Source organism: Blennius ocellaris, assembly GCF_963422515.1.
Source record: "Blennius ocellaris genome assembly, chromosome: 22".
NCBI classification, from domain to species: domain Eukaryota; kingdom Metazoa; phylum Chordata; class Actinopteri; order Blenniiformes; family Blenniidae; genus Blennius; species Blennius ocellaris.
The window spans coordinates 5641085-5665617 of NC_137671.1; the positions used below are offsets into that span (position 1 = coordinate 5641085).

Below are 24533 nucleotides of genomic sequence, written 5' to 3' on the forward strand. Positions count from 1 at the left end.
ATCTCACCAGCTTCTCCCTTCAATGAGTCCTTGTGGGATGTTAAATGTCGTCTCCATGAGCACTTTATCAGTTTCAAATAATGATCAGTCTTGGTGACGTGGACACCTTCAGCCACTTCAGGAAATGTCACATTTACATGGCGACGACTTCGAGATAATCAAGAGCTGAAAATGAAGCAACGTGCCGACTGGAAGCGTATCGACGTCCTCACATTCTTCCAGCTTTGCATAACGTCCTTAAAACTAAAAAAGAACCTCCATGAACAATCTGTTTCATGTCAGTACAGCAGCACCTGCGTCAGACTCTGGTCAGATCTTTGTTTTCCTAAAACTGCAGATGTTTTCCACGATAACAGAACACTTATGCCAAGTTCTGTTTTCAGCCCAAAGTGGAGGTAAAGTGAGTGTATATGCTGAAAACTGCAGCCCCATTCTCACTCTAATTCATCTTTTCACCAAGATCATGGTGCTTTTTGCTTAAGTAGGAACAATTAAAATACTTAAATCACACCTAACACTAAAAAAAAAAAAAAATTGATTTTGCAGATTGAGAAAAAACATCTAATTTAATGGATTACTCCAGCTGCTTTTAGGTGCACATATTTAACATATTTAAGTGTTTGCAGCTATTCTACAGTACATTTCCTAACTGCATGCAGAGGACAGCGCTCAAAAGAAAATATCTGCACCAATTTATAAGTGATTAAAGTGAAGAATTGGCCTCCAGACACTCGTTTACATGGGAGATCAACTGGATGGACAACATGGTGAACCTTGAAGAAGAATAAGGTGCATGACGGTCACCTATAAGCAGAAAGTGCAAAACATTTGTTGCGTTTTGGTGCTTGGAGCCACTGAAAACAGAACTCCTGCATTTTCCCAGCGTACATTTACACTCATGCGTGCGTTAAGTCAATAAAATGGGTGATAATCGAATCATCTGTCAACAGAAACAAGGAAACTCCACCAAGAAAGGCAACTTCTGGAATCCCAAAGCTGCATATTACCAAAACTCCTTCTCTTCATTTTACAGTGTGACTGCGGCCCGTCAGTCAAACTTCCATTGAGGTGGAATAAGAGCTTAAAAGCAGCACTTGTCTTTTCCTTGAACTGAGAATTAACCGGAATTCTGGTGCACATGCTGCTATAAACCACTGCAGGTCACGAGGAGACCTGTTCAGTTCCTTCAGGATATACGAGATAAGAGGGAGAAGGTGGGACGGAAATTTCGCTTGTACTGAAAAGAAAAAAAACACTCTAAATAATATCCTGTAAAGGTTCCATATCATGTTACAGTCATGAACAATGCCGGGTGGATCCGGGCTCATGTAGCTTTCCGAGTATCCGAGTATAAAAAAAAAAAAGACATAATCCTCCGCCTGCTTTCGGGGGAAAACAATGTAAAGTTGTCGACTTCCAGCAGGATGAGACACCATAATGAAGATAACCATCACTGGCCAACGTTTACACGTTTTCCCATTTCTGTTGAAGTAGTTAACAAGTTGGGCCACTAGGGGTGCTGTTGGGTCTTGTAATGAAAGAGGACAACGTTTGATCAACGTTCAATCTTGGTCTTCGCTCTATGAAGTGCAAAGTCCAGACGTTTCCATCCGAGTATCATATCCGGACACGTCGTCTCTCGACGTCGTCTCACTGAGGCTGGAGGTTAAAGAGTTGTTTTCTCTGAACGACGCTGGCGTGAAGCGTTCGTCTCGCTGAACTCTTGGCAGCTGTAATGGAAAGAGATCGAGCGGCGGAGGAAAAGAAAAGGTGCTTCATTCACCGACAAGAGAGTAATGAGGAGAATTCTACAGCGCAGAGGACAATAGATCGACGATAGATCTGATCTGTCACAGTTTAAGAAATCGGCCTCCAATTTTCGCCTGCAGAATCTTCATATCGCTGCAGATCGCTCTCGAAAACAAAAAAAACACAGACGAGTCCTAAATCTCAAGCCGGAGCCCGACGCATATAAACCGTGTCTGAAGCAGACAGGCGTCACTATTTCATAGAGACTGAAGACATCAGCGGGAATAAAAGCTGCACTCTGTTGCCGGGAAACAGACGTAATAATAAGGTGCCCCCTCTGGATTTGCATAGAAAAAGCTTTGTGACCGGGGAAAAAAAATGTGGGAAAAAAACCCAACAAAAAACAGCAGATGACTCATGAGAACATCTGCCACCCTCTCACTTTGTTTGTTCCATTGAATAAACTCACTTTGGAACAATAACGGCTCTGCTAAAATGTTTTGCGCCTCCAATATAAACTTACAGCCACCGCAGTGGGAATGATTGAAAACTGGCGACTGACTGCATAACATGTTTAATAATAATAACATTTAGGCCCGTTTAGAACGAGCAACACAGCTGCTTTAATGCTGCATTGAAAGAGAAGTTAATTATTCAAAGTGTGTAAATTTTTGAGGATTTACGCAGCGTTTAAACAAGAGTTTGGTGAAATGATAACAGACGACGTTAGCACTCAACTATACGACTACCAGGAGAATATGAACTGGAGGAAAACATTGTTATTGTATCGATAACAGACAAAGCAAAACACGAACGTTTTCAGTTTTCATGAAATGTCTCATAATGGTCAAAATAGAGACGGTTTCATCTTTCAGACTTTCGCTATGTGAGGCGACTGCTCAATTAAAAAATTTTTTTTTTAAAAATTCAATACCAATCTTTCCCGGAACAAATATGAAACGGCGCGTCAAGGAAGAGCAGCCGCTCACGTCACTTTATTTAAGTGATGCAGCTTCACGGATCAAATTCACCCTCCAGCTTCACTCCATCCTGCATTTCTACGCTTCAGGACGCCGCAGACAGTGTGAGCAACGTGGCTTCCAGCTGTACCGTGTTTTCTGCAGAGCATCTCAGGAGGAAAAAGTCTCGCGAGTATAAATATATTTCAGTTCTCCGATGGCCCCCCCCATGCATCCTGTTTAGATATGCAACCGCAGGGAAAATGAGAAAAAAAAATCACTTTATGACAAGGCTCACGAAGACCCTCAGAATCAATAAGTCGCGAGTTATTTTGGAGGTTCAATAATACACTGTTTATTTTTATGAACTTACTTGAGGGGCAGATGCGAATCTCAGGAGCTTCTTAATGAAATTTTCTTTTACAAGCCGGAGGAGGAGGAACAACAGGGAGAAACGCACGGCCTCCTCGTTGCAGAGGAAATGAAAGGCTCGTGGAGAGGGGGAAACGTTTCGTCCGTGAACAGGCCCGATTCTTTCCTCACTTCCACCTCCATCAAAACATAAGATTCTTTACCGAGTCACCCGGCGGTGTACCGAAGAGTTTATATCCAGTATTTTCCGGAGGAGGAAAGAAAAAAAAAATGCACCGAATAAAGTGAAGCATTAGTTGACATGTCAACTATTGTCACAGTAATATGGAAAAGTCAATTTTTCAAGGGAAAATGCAATGTTTGTGTGTTCGTTTCAGAACAAAATAACCAAAAATAGTTTTTTTTTTTTTTTATATAAGGCAAAAATTATATAAAAAAAAAAAATCACAGAATTGTTAGAATAACATTACGTAGTTGTATTCTATTGATGTTTTGTGACTCCAGATGAACTTTATTTGTGAAAACAAGTATCTTGGTCATATATATATATATGTGTGTGTGTGTGTATGTGTGTGTGTGTGTGTGTGTGTGTGTGTGTGGTCGTTTACGTCATCACTTGTAAACAATGATGAAATTCTCCACGCAGTGTTAAAGTGTAGAAATGGAGAAAAAAAACCACCCCCTTCTTCTTCTTCTCCTCTGCCCACATTATGTATGTGTGGACCACACATCCTGGATCCACAAACAGGAAGTGTCACATTAAATGTGCAATTATGATATTTAACTTGCAGACCTGCAGCTCACAGGGCCGGACCCTGATAGGAAGCCGCCGCCGCCGCCACGCTTGAACTTATTTATGCGGAAGGTCTTGTTCTAAAGTGTCGAGGATCATTTATATCAACACGAGTCCTTTCTTGTGTGGAAACATTTCAGCAAAAGAAACCGTGAAAAGTGACGTTGCGGATTTCCATCTCCTGTGGCGCTCCGTGGAGCATCGCTGTTGCCATGACAACCAAGGCCTCTCTCCCTGGATGGAAGACGCTCACTATGGTGACCGAGGCGCTGTTGTGCGGCGAGCAGGTCTGAGTGGGGACAAGAGGGTTTCTCCCACGCAGCCCGGCGCGCAGGAAGGAGGACACTTAACCAACGGACGGCGCCGACGCATCACGGGGGGGCGAAGAGGGGGGGGGGTTAAACATTGGGCTCAATCCCCAATGTTTAACATCCAATTATTTCACTCAGGATAGCTGCCAATCTTATCAGGTCCAACAACTGGTAGAGACCCGAAACCATCGAGACCTGGAAAGGTTCCAGAGAAATCTACAAATAAATGACACAAACAGGCTGATGAAGCCACTTTAAATTCATGTATAAGAAATACACCCGTGTAAATGCATTGATGTGATGACATTTGTCACTTATATTAACTCTCCAATTATTCCCATTTTCTCCAAACAAAGTTCCCAGTTTGAGCCTGTTTAGATGGATGTTTCCCAGTTCCCATTTACTCATGAAATCATCACAGTCATTAAAAAAACTACTTTGAGGTGACCTGTGGCCATAAATGTAACTTTTTTTTAATCATTTATTTATAAAGTTATAGATTAAGAAGTGACATATCAGAATTTACTGGTACATACCACCTTGCACCACTAGGTGTCATTGTATGACGGCAGAATGTTGCTTTCGTGCTACAAAACGAGTTTTTACGCATCTAATGATTCTTCTTTATGGCAGAAATCAACGCATGTTTCACGTCCATGTTTTTTTTTGCGATATTGGGAAATTGTAGGACCTCCTTATCAGTGATTTCTGAACTTCTAGTTTTTATTTTATCATGTTCAGTCTTCTTCCTCTCGTTCGCTGGATGACCCTGCAGAGCTCAATGTGAGCGATCTTTTCTTAAAAACAGGCAACGATCAAAACAGTTCCATTCTTCTCAGGCTTCAGATTCTGTGCACGTGTACCGATTGTTACCGAACACGATCTTCAAGGTCCTAAAGTACCTTCCCTGCTGGTGGTCTCCAAGCACCATTTATACAAATAAAAAAAAGGCAGCATTGCGGGTAATTCTTCTTAAGTTATTGGGTTGTAGTTGCTAGGAAACAACTTCTTTTCTTCCCGCTCACGTTTCCCTGGACAAGGTCAGTAAAGTCTCTCGTTTGGAGTTTGGAACGCAGACGTCTTATGCGCTCGCATCGATTCAGTTTTTTTTCTTTCTTTCCCGCCATCGCGGCCTTTAACTTTGCTCTGCTCTCCAAGGTCAACGCCGTTTGTAACAAATCAATATCAAACCCACAACAGATTGAAGGGAGTGAAGAGGAGAGGATGGGTCGTCATGTCCAATACAGAGGACACACGTTTTGTTTGGGGGGATAGCGCCCCCCACTGGTGTGGATGAGCTACTGAAGCCTGTTTGGTTTCCTGACAGGTTTGAGAACCACCTCAACAAGCATTAGTTTTCACCTGCTGTGCAAATAGTGACAGAATATTCATTTTTAACCACTCCTCCGAGGAGTTGAGTCAGTTTGGGTTACGCTATGTGTAAATGACATTATAGTTTGTCCAAAAGAGCTGTTTTTCTCCCAAAAAATGTACAATATAAATAGAATTAAACTTACCTCCTATTTTTTTAAGTTCTGTAGTCAATTTATTTTTAAGTAATTTTATTATTTTTCATGGATTTCCACCACTTTTGCCATTTTATGCATCTCAAATACAACAGTTTTAGTAGTAGTTCTTAATGCAAAAAACCTAAATTTCAATAGTAATGCTGACTTTTCATGTTTTATACTTCACACATTTTGTTTTCCCAACACTGAGCGTCCTCAACAGGACGACGTGGTAAAGAAGGAGACAAAAATTTCATGTTTATTTATTTATTTTAACCGTTTTTAAATCATCAAAAATTTCCCTCAATATCACCAGAATGTTGAAAGTATTTTAATGAACGTCATATGTGTATGTTTTGGAGCAGGGGTGTCGACTCATTAGAGTTTCAGAGCTATTTTCTCGGCAATAAAATAGAATTATATCACAAAAATAACTCACTTGAATTGTTTCTTTTACCAAACAATAAACTACTTAAAAAAAAAATAATTTAGTGCTTTTACCAAAATCTGAACCTGAACATTAAATCTTTAAAGAACAGAAATTGCAAATTTCTACATTGTGGCTTTTAAACTGGAGAAAAAACTGTTTTACTTTCCCTTTTTTTCCCCCTCCAAAGTAATGACTCAACTTTCTATTTTAGCAAATCTGCTGGACGATCTTGCGCCCGTTTCTCGTTCGTCTTCCCGCTCTTGTTATTGGAACGCGCTGGAACATTAAAACTCCGCCGTGTTGTGGAGACGCCGTCTGGAGTCGCCGCTGCCGCTGCAGGCAGCGGCCTGCGGCAGATAAAAGATCGAACATTCCTCCCGAAGAATGCAAGAAATCACGCTGGCAGCAGATTACCATCAGGCTGGTATGCAACACGTGTCTGCGGCCGGAGGAAACCAACGAGGAGCAGCGAGGGGGTCAGAGGGCGGCAGGCGGGGGGGGGGGGGTTTCTTTTTAGGATGTCCAATAAACATGTGTGAGTGAATCGTCCTCGCAGGAGACGGGAGTTTAGGATATGGACGTTTTTAGGAGCAACGCGATGTGACATTAAAAATAAACTTACCCGCAGTTTATCTGAAAATCACTCAAATGACATACTTTACCCTGCAGCTTGTTTTTAACCCAGCAGGGTTTCGTGTAGTTATTTATTTTTTTTCTTTCTTTGAAACAATCTGCAGTAACTTTTCACTTTTGTCGATGAGAAAATCTGTTCAAGAGCTGCTGCCTGTTTAATGTTGCTATTTCACTAAACTCCTGTTTATCATATATCCTGAACTACATTAGGGTTAGGCACTGTTGGCACGACAATGGTGCTTGGAGCCACTGAAAACTGAAAAATAGCCCTCAAGGTGGAACTTTACAAAAAAAATGCTCCGACTCCGTCTCCATGGAAACGGGCGGAAATGCCCGTTTCGTGACAGGCCGGCTAGCATGAGTGGTCAATACAAAAACAAACAACCGCGCCCGCGAGTGGCCGACCATGAAAACCACATCCTTTTCAGCGTTTCTTTCCGCGTGAACGAAACTTTCCTCAAAACAAAAAAAACGAGGCACTTCCACTTGAAACGCTCCGTAAACTGCGGCCCTGTGTGACGCCGGGCGTCAGCTCCGGGGATAAATCTCCGACGGCGCTGTTTGAAAGACCCCGAACGTGTGCAGTGACACGTTAACGACCGAATGTGTTTCAAATTACCGCTTTAGCGCAATTAATTTCAAACGGAGGTGCGGCGGGCAGCGGATGAAAGGCGGCGGCGGCGGCGATGGCCTCCAGCAGGTTTCCCCTCTCTGTGGTCCTGAGCAGCCGGTCAACTTTTAACACCCAGAGTGTTGTGCCAAGAGGGAGAGGGGAAGAAAAAAAAGAAAGAAGAAGAAAAGGCCACTAATCCAAGATGAAGGGATTTCAGGATTATCACGACGTATCCCGAACAGCTCTCAAACGGTGAATTCTGTCAAAGCGGAGCGAGAGCCAGGACGTCTCGCCGTGTCCATACATGGAGAGAGAGGCTGTGGCTGCCGGGGAGAAAGTGGAATGCACACACACACAAGCCGCCGGTTGTAATAAAAGTCGTTACTTTTAATAACAGAATTTTTTTTTTTTTTTTTTTTTTTTCCTTCCAGACAAAAAGTAGGGGGAGGGATACAGAAACGAGAGTAATACTAATAAATTACAGAAACACATGAGATGCATCACACTTCTCACGAATAAGCAGCCAGACACCGAGATCACGTTGACGACCAGATTTTACACACCTGAGGCACACGGGAATGGGGGTCGGAGTTCATGCCACATTTACACCAATATACAGAACGTTAATACGCTTTAAAAGTACCAAACGACACCACCCGCCATTCAGCGGGGGGATGGGGGGGGGGGGGGGGGGGGGGGGGGGACTGAAATAAACCTGTGCAGCGACATTAAAAGTGGATGCGAGTTCGCTTGCGGTATCAGCTGTGTCCGATGGCGGCGTTCGGATTCAGTTTTTCACCTCAACACATCATGCGATTAGGAAAACACCCCCCCCCCAAAAAAAAACAACAACTCAGTATTGCCTTCTCTCGATAAAATATGAAGAATGGAGCAAAAGATATGAAATGAGCAGCATCCGTGTTATAAAACACGCCGATTTAACGCTGATGCAGATAAGTAATTCCATCGCGAGACTTAAAGGAGTGTGTTTGGAGACACGTTGAGTCGCCGCGTCCATTTTTTTTTTTCCCGAGGTCAAGCGTCCGCGGTCGCCGCCCACTTCACCAAAACTGTCCACCAGCGCCGCCGCTCTGCGGTCCACAGAGCGCCACCCAACCTGAGGTAGTTTACTGGGAAGCAAAGCGAGCGGATCGTCTCCACGTGAGGGCGACGAGACGAGACGAGTCGGTCGAGACGAGGCGACGACCGTTACTTATCTGGTCGTCAAGAATCATCTGACCAAACTGCATTTTAATCCAAAACGTGAGAAAAGTGACATCAAGTTGTTTATATATATATATATATATATCCTGCCAGATGGAGCACATGGTTAAACCTGGTGCTACGGTTCGGACACAGTGATCAGTGCTGATATGTCGGTTTCTCCGTGATGTCACAGCACGTGAGGGGAAAAGTTTCTTTTTTTTGTCATTTATGGCTTATCACACTGCTGCATCACATCCTAAACCGGGTCGAGTTTCACCGGAGAGACGAAGCGATGCGACTGAACCCTTCAAACTTGGGTCCCGGCATTGAAATGCTAAGTTGGTCCACTCCGACACAGTGCCGCAGCTTAGAAAACGCTCGCAAAAGCGCTCAACGGAAAGACGTTGCGTTATATCAAGAGCATTAATTGCAGCGCTTTTATTGTATTCAATTTTTTTTTTTTTTTAAACCTCTATAAACAAGAGTTATTACCGGAGGAAGCCAAAGAATCACAGTGGGGGCGAACGTGAATAGAAAGAAAAGTAACAGTTAAAAAAAGAAAAAGTTACAAGAGAGCAAAAGGCACGAGCCCTCAGAGGAAAATGTTATTTTCATGGCTGCGTTGAGACTTGCGAATATAATCGACTTTATTTTCTCCTTTCAATCTTTTAAGTGGGGTTTGTTTCAGTTTAACTGAATTACAGTGTTAAATCATTGCTTTTCCAAAATTAAAAGAAAGATTGTTTTTTTTGTTTGTTTTTTTAAAATAAGCAGGTTTTGTTTTTTTTATTATTGGCTTGGCACGGACACAAAGAAGCTCCACAGCATTCAGACACATTTTCTTTACGACTTCACATAAAACGATCATTCTGATGATACTTGGTACTTCAGATGTTATATCTTCTCAGTTATTTGCATATTTAAGAGTCTTTGATTGCTTTCAAGCTTGAATGGAAACGAGAAGCGTTTCCGTTCCAATCCGACATTAGCTTGACAAGCTAACTAGCAATGACCGCGAAGCTCGATTTGAAGTATCATTACTTCCGTCTGACGCGTATTCTTCAGAATGTTTGAAATCTGACACCAATATCACTGTAAACTGGATAATCACTTATATATATATAAAAAAAAAAAAAGCACAGAGCTTGATGGTTGTGTAGAATAGCTAAGTGGGCGGGGCCTAATGCCATTCTATAGCTCCTCCCACTACATATACAGACAACCAGGCAGATCATTCATACCATATATAATGTTTGTTTTTTTCCATTCTGACCAATAACTTAAGAAAACAAAAACGAAAAAACTTTGATTAACGCACCGTCGACACGACAACTTTTTAAAGTGAAAACACAAAACTTTGGTTGCATTTTGGGTGCCTGTTTCCACGACAACGGTGCTCGGAGTCGCTGAAAATGCAGCTCTTTGAAAGCGTTCAAGGTGGAACTTTTTGAAAACCGTCCGACTCTGTCTCCATGGAAATGTTTTCAAAACTCTGGAGTGAAAACGCGCAGCTGTTCTGAAGCGAAAACACAAAAACGAGGCGTTTTCACTTGAAACTTTGTCGTGTAAACGGGGCCGAAAATATGTTTCTCATAAAGTGTCGAGTTTTACAGTTCAAACCAACAAAAGGGCGTCAAAACACCAACGTAGTTATTGCAAAAAGGACTCGTTCTGGTTTTGGAGCGCAATCGCCGATAGACGAACAATTCGACACACACTCTCCCACACACACCACCACAAAACACCTTCATGCATTTGAATACGATTACTCGTAAAACGGGGCCACTATCATCATCATCAGGTCTTCAACACTGTTCACATATTCAAAGATTCTACTTGCATCATCCTGCAGAAACACAAATGAGGACGGATCCAATTAGCTGGAGTCTCAGTGATTTTCACGCTCAATTTAAAGACCATCAGATTGTGATTGTGCTTCGCATCGGAAGCTAAATTATGTAATTAATCTGCTCCTGTGAGCTGGATGCAACGGTTGCACTGATGTTTTGCACCCCAGAGTTAATTTGCATTTCAAAAAAAAAAAAAAAGCTTACAAGGGCTTTCGAGAGACAGTTTGGTCAATATTTCTGGTAAATGATGTGATTTTCTGAATACTAAGGACTTCTAAGACCACTTTGAATTAACTTAATAGTAAATCAAAGGAGAACTTCATGTTTTTTTTTTTTTTAACTAAAATACACATTCTATCATTGGCGGAAACAAACAGGAAAAAAAAAAGACCCTACACTGTTTATATACGGCTTATTTATACATATAATAAGCCAAAGAGCACCTTCTCTATAATGTTCACTATAACTTGCACAAACATCTCTTTTTTTGTTGTTGTTGTAGGAAATGATTAAGACGAAAAGCGCCGCGCCTTGGACTGATTTAGAGGGAAACCAACCCGACTCCCAGCACAACATTCACGTACATGCATGTCCACAACAGGAAGAGACATAGGCTACCACACTTTTAAAAAAAAAGAAAAAGAAAAAAAGACGATCATGAATTATCGGTAACTGGTCAAAGAAGACGACGTTAAACAAGCAAAACACTTCCCAGTGGAAGTTTAAGTCTCAGAATATTACATCGTCTCGGCTTGCCTTGATGGTCCAAATCCTTCCGCCTGGCGGAGACTGTCCACCGAGGACAAGAGGGAAAGAACTGCAGTGATGGAAGACGACGGCTGGAAGCCAAGACAAGCATTTCCCTTACTCGTTAGAGTCGCGACTGTTATCTGAGGAGCGGCGGGTTCGATTTCCGGGGTTATTCCCGAAAGCACTTTGGTAACGTTGGGGTCAAGGTGGACGAGTCCCTTCGTACGGCACACGGACGCGTGAGAAATGCGGCTGCTGGCTGAGGCGCCTGAAGGGATCGCTGGTGAACCGAGACACTTCTCACGGTGGGGGTCGGATTCGGGATATTGCCGATATGGACGTCTCGCAAAAACCGCCTGGAAGCTTTGCGTCAACCGATAATCAAATGAACGTACGCGGAAATAGACTCACCGGTCGGACAAGTAAAACGGTTATATACCAAGCAGTACGAGTGAGAGTGAGATTATTTACTGGAACCTCCCGGTTGACGAATAATGATCGGATTCAATAAAACACAAAGGATTCAGGGGCGGGAAGACAAGAAACGAGACAAGACAGTCAGGGTGGACAGAAGTCATAGAAAACTGAAAGGAGTTCGGTTTGTTCATTCGACGTTCCCACAACACTTGAAAACCTGGAAGAAAGTAAACGCGTCGACCTTTTTCGTGAACCTGACAACTCTGATCGCCTTCGACAGCCGGAAGTCACAGACATGGAGGAGGAAGGAGAGCCGACAGCAAGTGGAGGAAGTGGAGGAAAGAGCGGCGGCTCCGCCAGAGATTCAGCAGTTATCCTGTTGTTGTTGTTGTTGTTGTTTTTTTTCTTTCTTAACCTGATGAGCGGGGCCGGTCGCTAGTCGGAGAAGAGGCTGGCGAAGGACTGCCGCAGCGAGCGGATGGTCTCGGCTTTGGCCTCGTCGTCGGTCAGGCTGCCTCGTAACGTCTCCGTGAAGGTGTTGGTCAGCGACTGGGATTTACTGCGCAAACAACACAAAAGCTACTTCAGCCGGAGGTCGGAGCCATGGCAATTTGGTCTTGTTTTGTTTTTTTCCTGGCATTCAGACAAGGTGCCTGACGAAGAACGAGGTGCATTAAAACAAAGGAATTGATAACTTAATTCATAAAAAGAATAAATAAAGTAAAACCTTCATTACTTTTATAGTATTTAAAAAAAGTATATAGCCTTTTTTTGTAATTCAGCCCAGCTGATTGTGGAGCATGAAACTGTTAAAATGACCTGGGATGGATTACAACACTGCCACCTGGTGGCTAAAAGGTTTTTTTTTTTCTTCTGATTTTCCTCGTGTAGGTTTCTAACATATGTGGCACTGTGGGGTTGGAAAGAAAGATTTCTGTTCTGCTTGCTGGATTCCCGCCAGTCAGAAAGAGAATCAACCGACAGACTTACTTCAGCTGTGGCGACTGCTTCTGGGCCCCGGGGCCGGAGGAGGCGGGGATGGGCCCGGGCTGGAAGGCCTGGCTGGGGGAGGTGGTGGCGGAGCGGGCTCTCTGAGGCGAGCCCTGGGCCGACTGGGACGGCGAGGCCGAGGCGGAGCGGTGACCCCCTGCGACACGCGGGCAGACATCACACATCTGTTGTGTCTGATCAATAAACCTCCACACAACCTTTTTTTTTTTTTTTTAACCCATTTTCCTTCAAATGTGTCCACTCACTCTCCAGTTTAGTCCAAAATAAAACATTTAAAAACCAAGACACTTCTCTAGAATTGTCCATTCTTACTTGATCACACATTTCAAGGTGGAACATTCGTAGTAATAAAGTGTATTCTTACCTCGCCGGGGCTGTGTGGTCTGTTTAAAGAGGGAGAGACAAGAAGAGATTATTTTATCGTCTAGATATCACAACTGAAATTGAATATTCTATCCTCATCAGACAAGAATGGGACAGTCTTCATTGTACTATACTTGCACTATTAAGTTTAAGCAAATTTCAACTTTGTAATTTAATCATTTGATTATTCCTATTGTTTTAGATATTTGATTATTCATCATTATTGTCACGATTGTTATGATTAATATTTTTATTATTCATATTAATAGTACTAGCATTATTTTTGCGTTTCAAGTTGTAACAATGTGAACAGATATCAGAATGTAGTTTTCGATTAACTCTCTTCACCTCACAAGCCCCGTCTAAACTTTTATGAGATGTGCCGCTGATAAACTCAAAACAAGCAAATATTTCCCAGTAAATGGTCAAATGTCCCACTTTCAATCTATTGATGATCTATTGGGATTCAAATTACATTTTTTTTGGGAGACTTCCCTTTATTAATTTGTACATTTGTGAGGCGGAATCTTCATTATAAAGGTAATTGATTGCGGATGAAACCTACTAATTCAACTGAAACCCACATTTTCATGAGCGAACTAAAACTCAGATCCTTTGGGTGTCTCAGCAGAGTTTGTAGAGACGTCGACACCATTTTAACGATGGTCTTAAACTGCCGACCTGAACCAGGAGTCGTACCTTGACAGAGGACGTCTGAGGCGTGCAGACTCCCAGCAGCACCTGGGCCATCTTGCTGAGGACCAGCTCAGTGATGAGCTGCCTGTCCTCCTCCACGTGCTCCCCGATCAGCGGCATGGAGCTGTCCATCACCTGCGAGACACACCAGAGGAGCTGCTGAGGCTGAGACTGATGCTGAGGCCGAGGCCGGCCGCCCTCCACCAGATGGGGATGTTGCAGAGGGAATGGCGGAGGAAGGCCTCTGAAGCATAGAGGTGGGGGGGGGGTAATGGATTCACTGGTTCCGCGCCAAAAAACCCACGAGTCACTTTGAGAACGGCGATGAGATTTGTCTGCGTCGGGGTCAGAGGATATAAGCTCTTCCGCTCGGCGCCGGCTTTAAATCTCGTGAACCGCCGGATGTCCAGAGCGGGACTCTGTTCCCATCAGGAAAAAAAATTAAAATAAAGAGCCCCTCCATCCTGTATCTGTACCGCCACTTCCTGCAAACAATCCAACAAGTGGTCCACGCTGCACGTCAACGCAGACTCTTGACCGGAGGCCACATGGCTGAGCGGTCAGATGAACGTGGTTCCGCGCCACCCTCACGTGGACAACAAGTGACATGAGACTTTCCAGGAAGATCAAAATTCGTCTGGACAAAACTCCCGCCACACAAATAATAACCTTCGGAGAGGAGAAAACAAAAGAAATGACCCAAAAAACCCAAAAACTTTTCCCATCAGTGGAGCTCACATGTATACACACGTGTGTGTGTGTGTGTGTGTGTGAGAGACAGAGCCTCAGAGCACGTGGGACTCGAACACACACCGTCGTCTTTCACCAAGAACCAAACAAACGGCGGCGGAGGAGGAGGAGAAGTGTGGCTGCTGGTTTCCACTCAGACGTCCTGTGTGGTGCACCGAGCTGTGTGTGTGTGTGTGTGTGTGTGTGTGTGTGTGTGTGTGTGTGTGTGTGTGTGTGTGTGCGCTCTCCAGTTTAAATAAAACCTGCATCTCATGTTGCATTTATGAAGCTTCAATTCCATTTGCAGTTGTTGTGCCTGATTGGAAGTGGCCTCATCCGTCTTTTCCAGCATTCTTCAGTCAGTTTTGACATCTCAGGATAGAAATGAATAGAAATACTCAACCTTTTTTAACAGACAGTTGAATATCAGACGAGACTGAATTTAATATGTACAAAGCTTATTGATGCCCAATAGGACAATTCTGTATTTTTTTCTGAACAGTTTTGCTTGTTGGTGAGATTTAAAGATTTTAAAAAGAAATCTAATAGGATATTTAATATTGTCATATCATATATTACCAAAGAAGATGACTTGTGACAATTCTAACAGTAATAAAGCCAAAAAGGTCATTATATAATTGTTGCATTTGAAAAATCCTTTGGAACTATAATAACTGCAGCCGGTTATGCAATATGACATAAATAGGACTTCATTTCATGGAGACAAATCTGACATAGCAGATGGGAATACACACATTTAGAGATTTAGCTTCTCCTTCATTGCGTCAGTGTTTGAAGAAATCCCCCATTTGTTTTTTTTTTTGTTTTTTATCTCACATCTCAAAACCCAGACAATAACAAGACTTTGTTATTTGCTGGGTTCTTTTGTTTTTCGGGCCGTTTGATTCACTCTTGAAAGCCCTTCTTTTTTTTCTGTCCCCAGCTTCTTGGCGAGGGTTTTCGGCGGCGAGGAGGGGTGCGGCACGGTGTTCTGGTCAGTTGAGTCATTCCCACAGGGGAACCGAGCGGAGTGCTGGCAAACCGGCGGGGCCGGGCCTCGCTTCAAACGGCGGTGGCGAGCGGAGCCGGGATCCACCCTGCTGATTTATTAGGATCCAGAAGTTTTTTGGGTTTTTTTTAGGGGGTGGGGGGGGGAGCCCGAGAGGTGTTGTCCTCGCACGTATTTTCAAAAACCCTCCCGTCTGCACAGTGTGCCACCGCCGCATGGGAACGCTTACAGAGCTACAACGTGGGGAACGTGCTGGCGGAGGGTTTGCGGCGCGGTCGCAGGACGGGACATTCTGAGGAGGATGTTTTCTCACGTGGCAAATATGTGCAAAGTTCCTGCGCCAACTCACGAGGGAGACGATGTTTTGCTTCCTGCAAAATGTCACTGTGTCCCGGCCCGCCGTGAGCTCGCCGCTACTTTTAGGAGAAACACTCATCGGGAGGCTGCGATTCTTAAAATATCTCGTTATCATCAACGCCCTCATGGTTAAAACCCTTTAAACATTCCGATTTAAAGCAATTTGAGATTATTAAGCAGAAATTCAAACATTTTTCAGCAACATAGAGGGACTTCTTTTAACACAATGCATCAAAGCAGACAATCCTGAAATGATCTTGTTTTGTATTTTAGAAGAAACACGGTTTATTCCGCACACGTTTACTTAAACTGAGGTGCAATTCATATAAGATTATCTTGATCTGACACCAAGTTTGAAAAATACTGGTAAAATATAGCTTCCAATAAGTTTTGTCTGCTAATTTTAGGATCTCAACATTCAAGGTAATTGTTCTATTGGAATATTTTTTTCACTTTTACATTTAAATAAGCTTTTATTCTTTTTTTTTTTTTTACAACACAGAAGGAAGCGACTTAATGGCGCAAGTGGGGGGCAAAAAGAACTAAAACCATGAGAAATGGGGGGGGGGGGGGGAGAGAAAATGACTCAACGTTATAAAATAAAAAAAGCTTAATACAACTTAAAAATAGAGGGGTAGTAAAACTTTTAAAAAGAGCCCTAAAGGTTAAAACAGTTAAATGTAAAAAAAAAAAAAAGGTGAAACTGCTAAAATCAGGTAGAAAAAAAGCTGAAAATATAATAACTTTTCCCTTCCTGAACTTCAATTGGAAATTCATATATCCAACATAAGATCTGAAACTTTACAAGGTTGTGTTCATGTCATGTTAAAGGATAAAGGTTTACGGCTCCAGTTGAATTTGATTTGGTTGGAGGTCATAAAGGATCTGGATCTACTGGATCTGGGTTGATTCTGTGGAAGTGAATCAGAAAGGTCGCTCGTGCGTGTTGGGAGAAGACGCTTGTTGTCGCGTTTCCGCGTTTAACTACCGTGACGTCACATCCAGTCGGTGTTAATCAATTATCATCATGAGGTTGTCAAGGCCGATCGCACGCCGTCGCGTTGGAACAGGCGGGGGTGTTCGACGCCGCCGCGTCAGTCACCGCCGGGCCGCGATGTGCCGTGTCGCGTTGTGGGACGCCGCGTTACGCAACGCCACATCGTGGTCCTGTCTGGATGTGACGACGAGTGTCTCGTTTCTGCTGATTAGGACGAGACGTCAGGGGCTGTTGTCTTTGTCCGGAACCAAAAGAAACAACAAAAAAAACAACCAACAACACAGATCTGCAGCTCTTTGCTGTTGCACTTAATTAAATTCCATTAGGAGGAGGACGAGGAGGAGGAGGAGGAGGAGGAGGAGGAGGAGGAGGGAGCGCTGCTGCTCCACCGCCTCACAAACAGTCCGCCTCCCCCCCGGGGGAGCTGGGGGAGATTTCCTGGAGTTTAAAAACAGAGACTCACTTTCTCCCAGTGCTGACCTCACCCAGCGTTATAGATAGAGAGGAGTGATGTCACGCCTAAATATGGACACGTCAGACGTCCCGGCCTGTTTCCTCCGATTTGAACGCGGAGGAAGCTGGTGTGCGCAAACTCTGCTGATTACGGACGAAACAACAAATCTGCCCCTCCACGGTTCGTCTGAACCGTTTCTGTCCTTAAAGCAAAGGACCAGGCCGACGGGAGCTTTGAGCGTTTATAAAGCTGGAGAAGTGAAAATGATCCCGACACCGAGGCGTCTTGCCTGAAACCGCTCGATTAGCAGCTTCTGCAGGTGTTGGAATTGCTGCTTTACTTTGGGGAAATACCACAGAGCCAAAGGTTTTCCATCATAATATGAATCTTTTTTTTCTTTTTTCACCTTCAAGACTCAAATATAGAACTGGAACTTTAGTCTGTATTCCGCGGTGAACCAGCTCAGGTGATGAGGATTACTACACACACATAGAAATGTGTTGAGATTGAGGATCATTTCTAGAATTTGACAAGTTATTCTTATAATACTAGTTTTTATGTTGTGCCTTTGAGGATATAACTCGTGTAATAAAAATCCACAGTGATCTGTATGGTGAATTGAGGCATGTTACTGTATTTCACCTGTTTTGAAAGAATAGTTCATTAAAAGTAAACCAGGTATTGGGATGCATCCAGTCTCCCTCAAATGGTTTTTAAACCAATTCTTAAAATTTATTTGGAAAAACGAGATTTTGCCCGGCGCCGATTGGCCGCAGGAACTGTGAATCATGGTGATAGTGTAGCGATAGCATAGATATAATTCAAATGAAGATTAGAACAACACCATTTACTGGCTCATTTGAGATGTAATTGTGAAGTAAAATGAGTTTGACACTTCTGATCTACAGCGTTCTGCCATCTTTAACGACCTTTGGAAGGAAGTCAAGTATCGTCTTTTCTTCTCGTCAGGCAGTGGAGGATCACTTTCCTTTTGAAAATGAAGTTGCAAACAGCCGAAATTGCCTGAAGAGAAGAAAAGACGATACTTAAAAGAAGAGATAAGGCGACCAGATTCGATAGGAGCAGGGTTTTGGCCTAAGACCTGAGACGCGGGCACGCTTTTGTAAATTCTAATATTTGATCCATTCCTGATTGTGATTAATGGTTTTGCTCTGTCGTCAATTATTTGATTTTTCCTGCCGCCAGCGCTCTGCGGCTTCCAGGAAGCCGAAGAATGGAGCAGAATCGTGTGTAGACGGTCCAACATCCGGTATTATTGCAGCTGCCCTGCGGTTTTTCACATTTTAGTCCATTTAGGACACAAAGTGTGATTAGAACGGGCTGGAAATGTGGGAACAAACGTGGTCGGGAACTAGAAGAGGAGGGTTTCTTTGGGTCGCGAGCAACGTTGTGACGGATCGTAATGCTCGACGCGATGCGGCTCATCTCTGCAGGCGCCAACTTGCAGTGGGACCCCCCCTCCCCTCCCCCAAGGCCTTCTGATGCCGTCAAGCCGGGGGACTTTCGCCACGATCGTGACTGTTCTATCCGACAAAACGTCCAGAACTCGGGCCCGGCTCTGCAACCTTTACCAGCACAAGAGACGTTTCAATTCTTTCCATCAAACACAATTTGTCCGGAGAAGCAAAACAGGTTTAACCTTTGAAAAGGAGGAAATCAAAGGTCTTAAAATCGTATTTATAGCTTTGCCATATCGGGGAAAATAACAGTCTACTGGGTTGCATTTATATTATGTTTTTCCACAATTTCTCCCGTTTGGAATAATGAAGATTTTAGCAGTTTGACCCTTTGTAGTCTTATTTTTTTTGGACCCATTTTCAACCATTTAAAAAAAATAACTGTTTTACCTTTTTAGCTGCTTTTGGATGAATTGTGGCTGTTTAACCTTTTAAAGCTGTTTTTTTTGACAATTTGTCTTTTTTGTTGTTTTTGTTTTAGAATCTCAAGCATAACCTTTTGGTGGTTTTTCTCCACATATTAAAGGTTAAACCATCATCGTCTGCAGCGAAAGCCAGCGGGTCAATCCACATTTCGTATTTTCCTCCGAGACATTTATGAATTTGGATGTATTTGTGTTTTGCTCACGGAGAAAAGAAAGTCAAAAAGTGTTTATTTACGCCTTATATTCGCCACATGTGACTGCGGAGCTGCTGGTGACCACAAACAAACATTAGAAGTGACAGTTATTGCTCCACTTCCAGGGTGCAAAAGTGCAAAATTCACTGCACGTGTCATTTTGCATATTTTCCTCACATCACTTTCAGCTGCAGCGTAAATCCTTATTTATACTCCATGTGCAAAAGGGCGCGAAAAGGCGGTGCACTTTATTGGACAATTGCTGTTAAATTCAAGCACAAACAACAAACACCGCCCAGAAAGTAAACACTACCAACAGGTTTCATGACAGATCGCCATACGCCCCCTAGTGCTACGGCAGTGAACTGCTTCACAGCAAAGACAACTTAATCAACATCGAGACTGAAGCTGAGGGGGGGGGGTCGTCCTGAAAACACACAGACCTCGATGATGTAGTCGTTGCCATCTTTTCCGTGCACGGCCTTCACGGCGCAGACGTCCAGGCCACCAAACATCTCGGCACAGGAGTCCACCCACATCCGGTATCTGCAACGGAGGGACGACTTTTACTGACGAGGCAATCATTGACAAACCCCCACGACTCCACCGCGTGGAATAAAGAGAGGCTTCACCTGTCGGTCATGGCGATCTGTTCCAACATGGCCGAGCCGGTGTTCGCCTTCCAGTTCCCAGAAATTGATGTTCTCCTGAAGATGAGGGGGGAAGTGAATAGGAAATTAATCAACCTGCGTTTCGAGGTGGTCACTCACTATTTGTGTAGCTGAAACAAAAAAACAAGATATTGTGCATTCATCAGGACTTTCACCCATCCCGTTTGTGTCAGGGGGGGGATTTAAAACAGTCCAGTGGTGAGGCCGGGGGAGGAGATGGGGATGAGATAAAGGCGTGGATGCGCCCCGCCTCACATTCGTTTAAAACAAAGAGTCGTAAACATTAAGAGGACGCTAAATCACGCTTCGCTGTTGCCGTGAGCTCGGGTGGATTAAAGAGCGCCGGCGCATTCCAGATGGAGTCTTGCTGGAGGAATGCGACCATCAAAACACAGATGTTGAAGAATACAGAGTGCAAATACTGTACATGCTGTATTCAAGTGTGATTAGAGTGGGCCTTTAATACGGTTTCAAATTATCAACAGAGGCACAGGCCATCTCCCAAGTGTCTGTGTTGATACCTTCTCGAAACGCTTGACTAAAAAAAAACAAAAAACAGCTGTTGCGATTACCTTGTTTCTATGTGATGTTGCATGTGAAAGGTCATTTTGGTCATCAAAGACTGAGATTTGTGTGTGAATCTGACCAAGCTTGTGGGAGATATTGTGTAACAACAGGGAGTCGACCCAGAAAGCTCACTGAAGGCTAATTTATGAGTTTTTCGAAGCATACATTTTTCACGTTTGGTTGCCAAAATCATAACAACTTTGAGTGCGAGTCAAATAGGAATAATATAAGATATTCCCAAAGGGGGAAAAAAAATGTGCAGATACAGAAAATATGTTTCAGGGCTCTGATTTTCACTAGAACTAGTAGAGAATTAAATCGTAAAACATAAAAATGACCTGATAGAGGTAAAAAACTGGATTTTAGACAAAGATATGTCTATATTTTTGTCCTATATCAACCGTTGCTCTACTCCAAATTCTGATTTCTTGCTGAAGGGTCCAATTCCCTGACTTTATCAGTCGTTTTGAGCATTTCTGCCTTTTATATGAAAATGGACGTAGTTGCCAGGTAAACGCAAAACTTTTCAAAAAAAAAAAAAGATGCATTTTTCACATGAAGGCCACAATTGATCCACCATTTTTGTATGAAAACATCAAGATCATCAAATCTTTGAGCCGTGGTCATGTGACGGGTCAACGTTGTTTCCATCCGTCAGCTGGGAAAAAAACAAAATAGACTTTCACGAGTGACGACAGAACTGCTGTGAACTCTCACATGTAGGCCTTGTAGTTGTTGCCGATCTTCTGGATGCGGATGTCGTACTTGGACTGGACGAAGGGCTCGGTGGTGGCGTACGTCCCCGCCAGCGCCACCACGCTGGTGATGTCCTGGAAGTCCTGCTGGTTCTCCACTTTAATCTGTAGGGAGAGGGGGGGGGGGGGTGGCATAGCTCGTTAGCGAGCGGCTAATTACAGAGGACGCCATCAAAGATGGCGGCGGCTGCTTCAGAGTCCCCACAGGAATCTCACACTTGTATACAGGCGGGATAATTTAAGGGTCCCTGGATGGAAACACCGTGAGCGGTGGCTTTGAACTCCGGCGCCCCCCCCCCCCCCCCGTCATGTTATTCCACTGTTGACACACACACACACTCATTGACGAAACATGTCCGTTGCATTAAAGGTATCTTCCTCTATAAACTTTCGATAATTAGGGAGCAATTAGGTGACGCTCTCACATAGCAGGGTAACAAATATTTGCCTGTCAGTGGGAGTTTGATGGGAGACAGACCAGATTCATTTCTCAGGAATCACCTTGAAGTTATAAAACTTAACTCTGATGTTTATTTTTGTTTGATCAATAAAGACATTTAGTGAATCTGTCGGTGATTTGTGAGGCGTGTCCCGCCAGGTCCCGGGAAAACAGACAATCCGAATAATCAGTAGGTTTTAAAGTCTTTAATGACAAAAAAAACAAAATGATGAAGTCCAGGCCTTCCACCAACTAATCGGTGTGCCATCACAAGTAAAGACAAACCAGAAAGGGAAAAACAGGAGCTTCTGTGTTCTTCCTCTGGAATTGTAGGTCTCCACTTTGTTTTTAGTGGACGACGGGGATTTTAAAATGAAACAAGCCAATTTCTAGGGGAAAAGAGTTTCAACTGAGAGGGTTCTTTCATTTTAAAAGAAACAACCTTTACTCGTCACATATTCAGCAAGTGTACAGTGAAATTTGCTCTTAGTATTTACTCTAACCCCGGGACGGTGCGGGTACATAATGCTTGAAAGTTTGGTTCCAATTCATGAGAGACTATGACACCAGGGCAATGTGCAAATACTTGCAAAGTGGATATTTCATCAAAGGCAGGAAATATGACCAATATCCAGAAACATTTGCCGACGCAGCAGCGGTAGCTTTGAATGAATTTGGCGTTTTCAATCTGCTCCGGAGTAAATCTCAACCGAGCAGCAGCGACAATGTTATAGTGTCCTCTGCGTTATTACTGCAGGTTTCATTTCCAAATCAGAATCGATAAAGAACTAAATCATTAAGTAGAATCAAAAAAATGGAATCGGAATCATAAAAAATCGTATCGATTTCAATTGATTCACGAGCCACCAGTTGAGAATCACAGGTTTTATGGATGAAAGCTTTGTTTACACGACAAGGAAAATAAATAAATAAATAGTTCTTATACGCAGCACCCGCTGTCGCGGCATGACCCCCAGTCCGTATTCTAGTTTTATAGTGGAGATTCATCGCTAATAGCGTCCACATCGTCGTCTGTCCATACGAATGTCGGCTCGTCTCCATTGCGTTCACATTTACAGTGTATTTCCCTCCGCTTGCATGTGTGTGCAATACAAACACAACCTACAGTGCCACCCCATGGCCTGGCATGCCCACTACATAATTTTTAGAGTTCTGTAGTTGCCGTGGTAACGCTAAAGCGTTCCGAAAAGAACAAGGCGTTGTAACTTGGAACGTTGTCGCGTAAACTGTGCCGAAATTCTATTGAGCCTTTGTGAAAATAACCGAACGCAGCCCGAAGCGAAACCAAAGATAAACTTTTGTTGTTGGTTATTTATGGACGACTTCCTGTTTGGATCATTTTAAAACATGATCTCAGTTTCCTACACCATTGGAAGGGTTGTGTTTGTTGCTGCCCTTTTTTATTTTGGAGGATTAAGTAAACAACATATTGGAGTGAGTTTTTTTGTGTTTAAAAAAAAAAAAAAAAAAAGCTTCAGAGGTGGTTTCCATCCAAAGATGGGATGGAAACACACGAGATGCTTCGACACGTGACCGTTTGTGAGGTCTCGGGAAAACCAGTTTAACAGTGTGTTTACAAGGGTTTAAATGTTTTGTGCACTTTCACACAAAAGACTCACACCCTTAACTACAGCAGAAAAAGAACGACAAGTGGTTTGGGTGGAACAGAGAAACCCCGAGGAGCTTTTAAAAGTGATGCAACCCCGTGAAAACGAGCGCGATCACCAGCGACAAGGGAAACAACGAGGGAAAATCTGAGAGAAACAATAAAAGCGACACTTTAAATTTTCAAAAGAAGGATGGGCGACTTTGATGGTTAATGTGGTGACGTTAACGGCGCTGTCACTTTGACGGGGAGCGACAGCGTATTTGCTCGTCAAAACCCACAAATGAAGCTAAATGAGTTCCTTCAAATAAGCCGAACAGGCAAGTGGAACAAAAGCAAATGAGTTTTTCTCAATAAAATTGGACGCGAGCTGATTCTGAATCTCAGCCACAGGCGTTAACATACACAATTTGCATGCAAGTTAATCCGACATAAAAACATTCTCCTATTTTACATATTGATTACACAAAACCATTAAACGTTCACGGTGCTGTCGGAATAACAAATGAACCTTCTGCTAATGAAGGTAAAAGGAGCTCATCTGAGTCAAAAACTTTGGAACTTTCTGGTTTGTCACAAAGGAGCTGCTGATCAGCAGTTTTGAAGATTCGATTCAGAGTTTGAAGCCTTTTATGACTAATTCGAGCAGAAAACAAAGGGATTTTCAAGAGTTCATTGTACTTGTTCTCACTAGAGTCAAGCCAAAGAAGTACAGGCTCAATAACGAGATTCATATTTGACTAATGGACCAAAGAACCTCAGATATTTAGTATGGATTTTCCTTTTTAAAACATGAATATTGGTGCCTGAAGATCTGAAGTTTGAGTTTTATTGCTTGAGCTCTTTGGTCAAACTAGAATCCCCCACAAGGGGGCGCACCCCAAAATGTGAGAATTTGATTGTCATTAACACGGGAGGCCAATATCAGAAACTCTGTTGAATTGAGCGGTTATTTGGTAGCAGTCAGCCACTACCAGGACCAGTATAAACATTGGACTGCTATGCTATCACTGTGTATCAGAACCGGAAACCGATTTATATCCAGGTATAGTTTACACTTTACTTTTGGACAGTTAAAGCATTCAGCGCTGACCTTAAAATCCACAATTTGTGTTCGATCTCAAAGCTCTGTTGAGGGTTAAACAAGGTCCTACCCTACATGGGCTTTTC

The 24533-nt window shown here is 43.2% G+C and overlaps 1 protein-coding gene across 1 annotated transcript in view; it reads right to left on the reverse strand.

Annotated features, from left to right (window-relative positions):
- Positions 1–12026: 12026 nt before the first annotated feature.
- Positions 12027–24533, reverse strand: part of syn3 (synapsin III) — a gene marked incomplete at both ends in the record, with an annotated part of 82218 nt that continues 69711 nt past the window's right edge. Inside the window, 7 exons of the mRNA XM_080518165.1 lie at positions 12027–12150; positions 12582–12738; positions 12967–12985; positions 13665–13796; positions 19748–19850; positions 19937–20011; positions 21260–21402. Of these exons, the coding sequence (XP_080374291.1) occupies positions 12027–12150; positions 12582–12738; positions 12967–12985; positions 13665–13796; positions 19748–19850; positions 19937–20011; positions 21260–21402 (753 nt within the window). The remainder of the gene's footprint in view (positions 12151–12581; positions 12739–12966; positions 12986–13664; positions 13797–19747; positions 19851–19936; positions 20012–21259; positions 21403–24533) is intronic.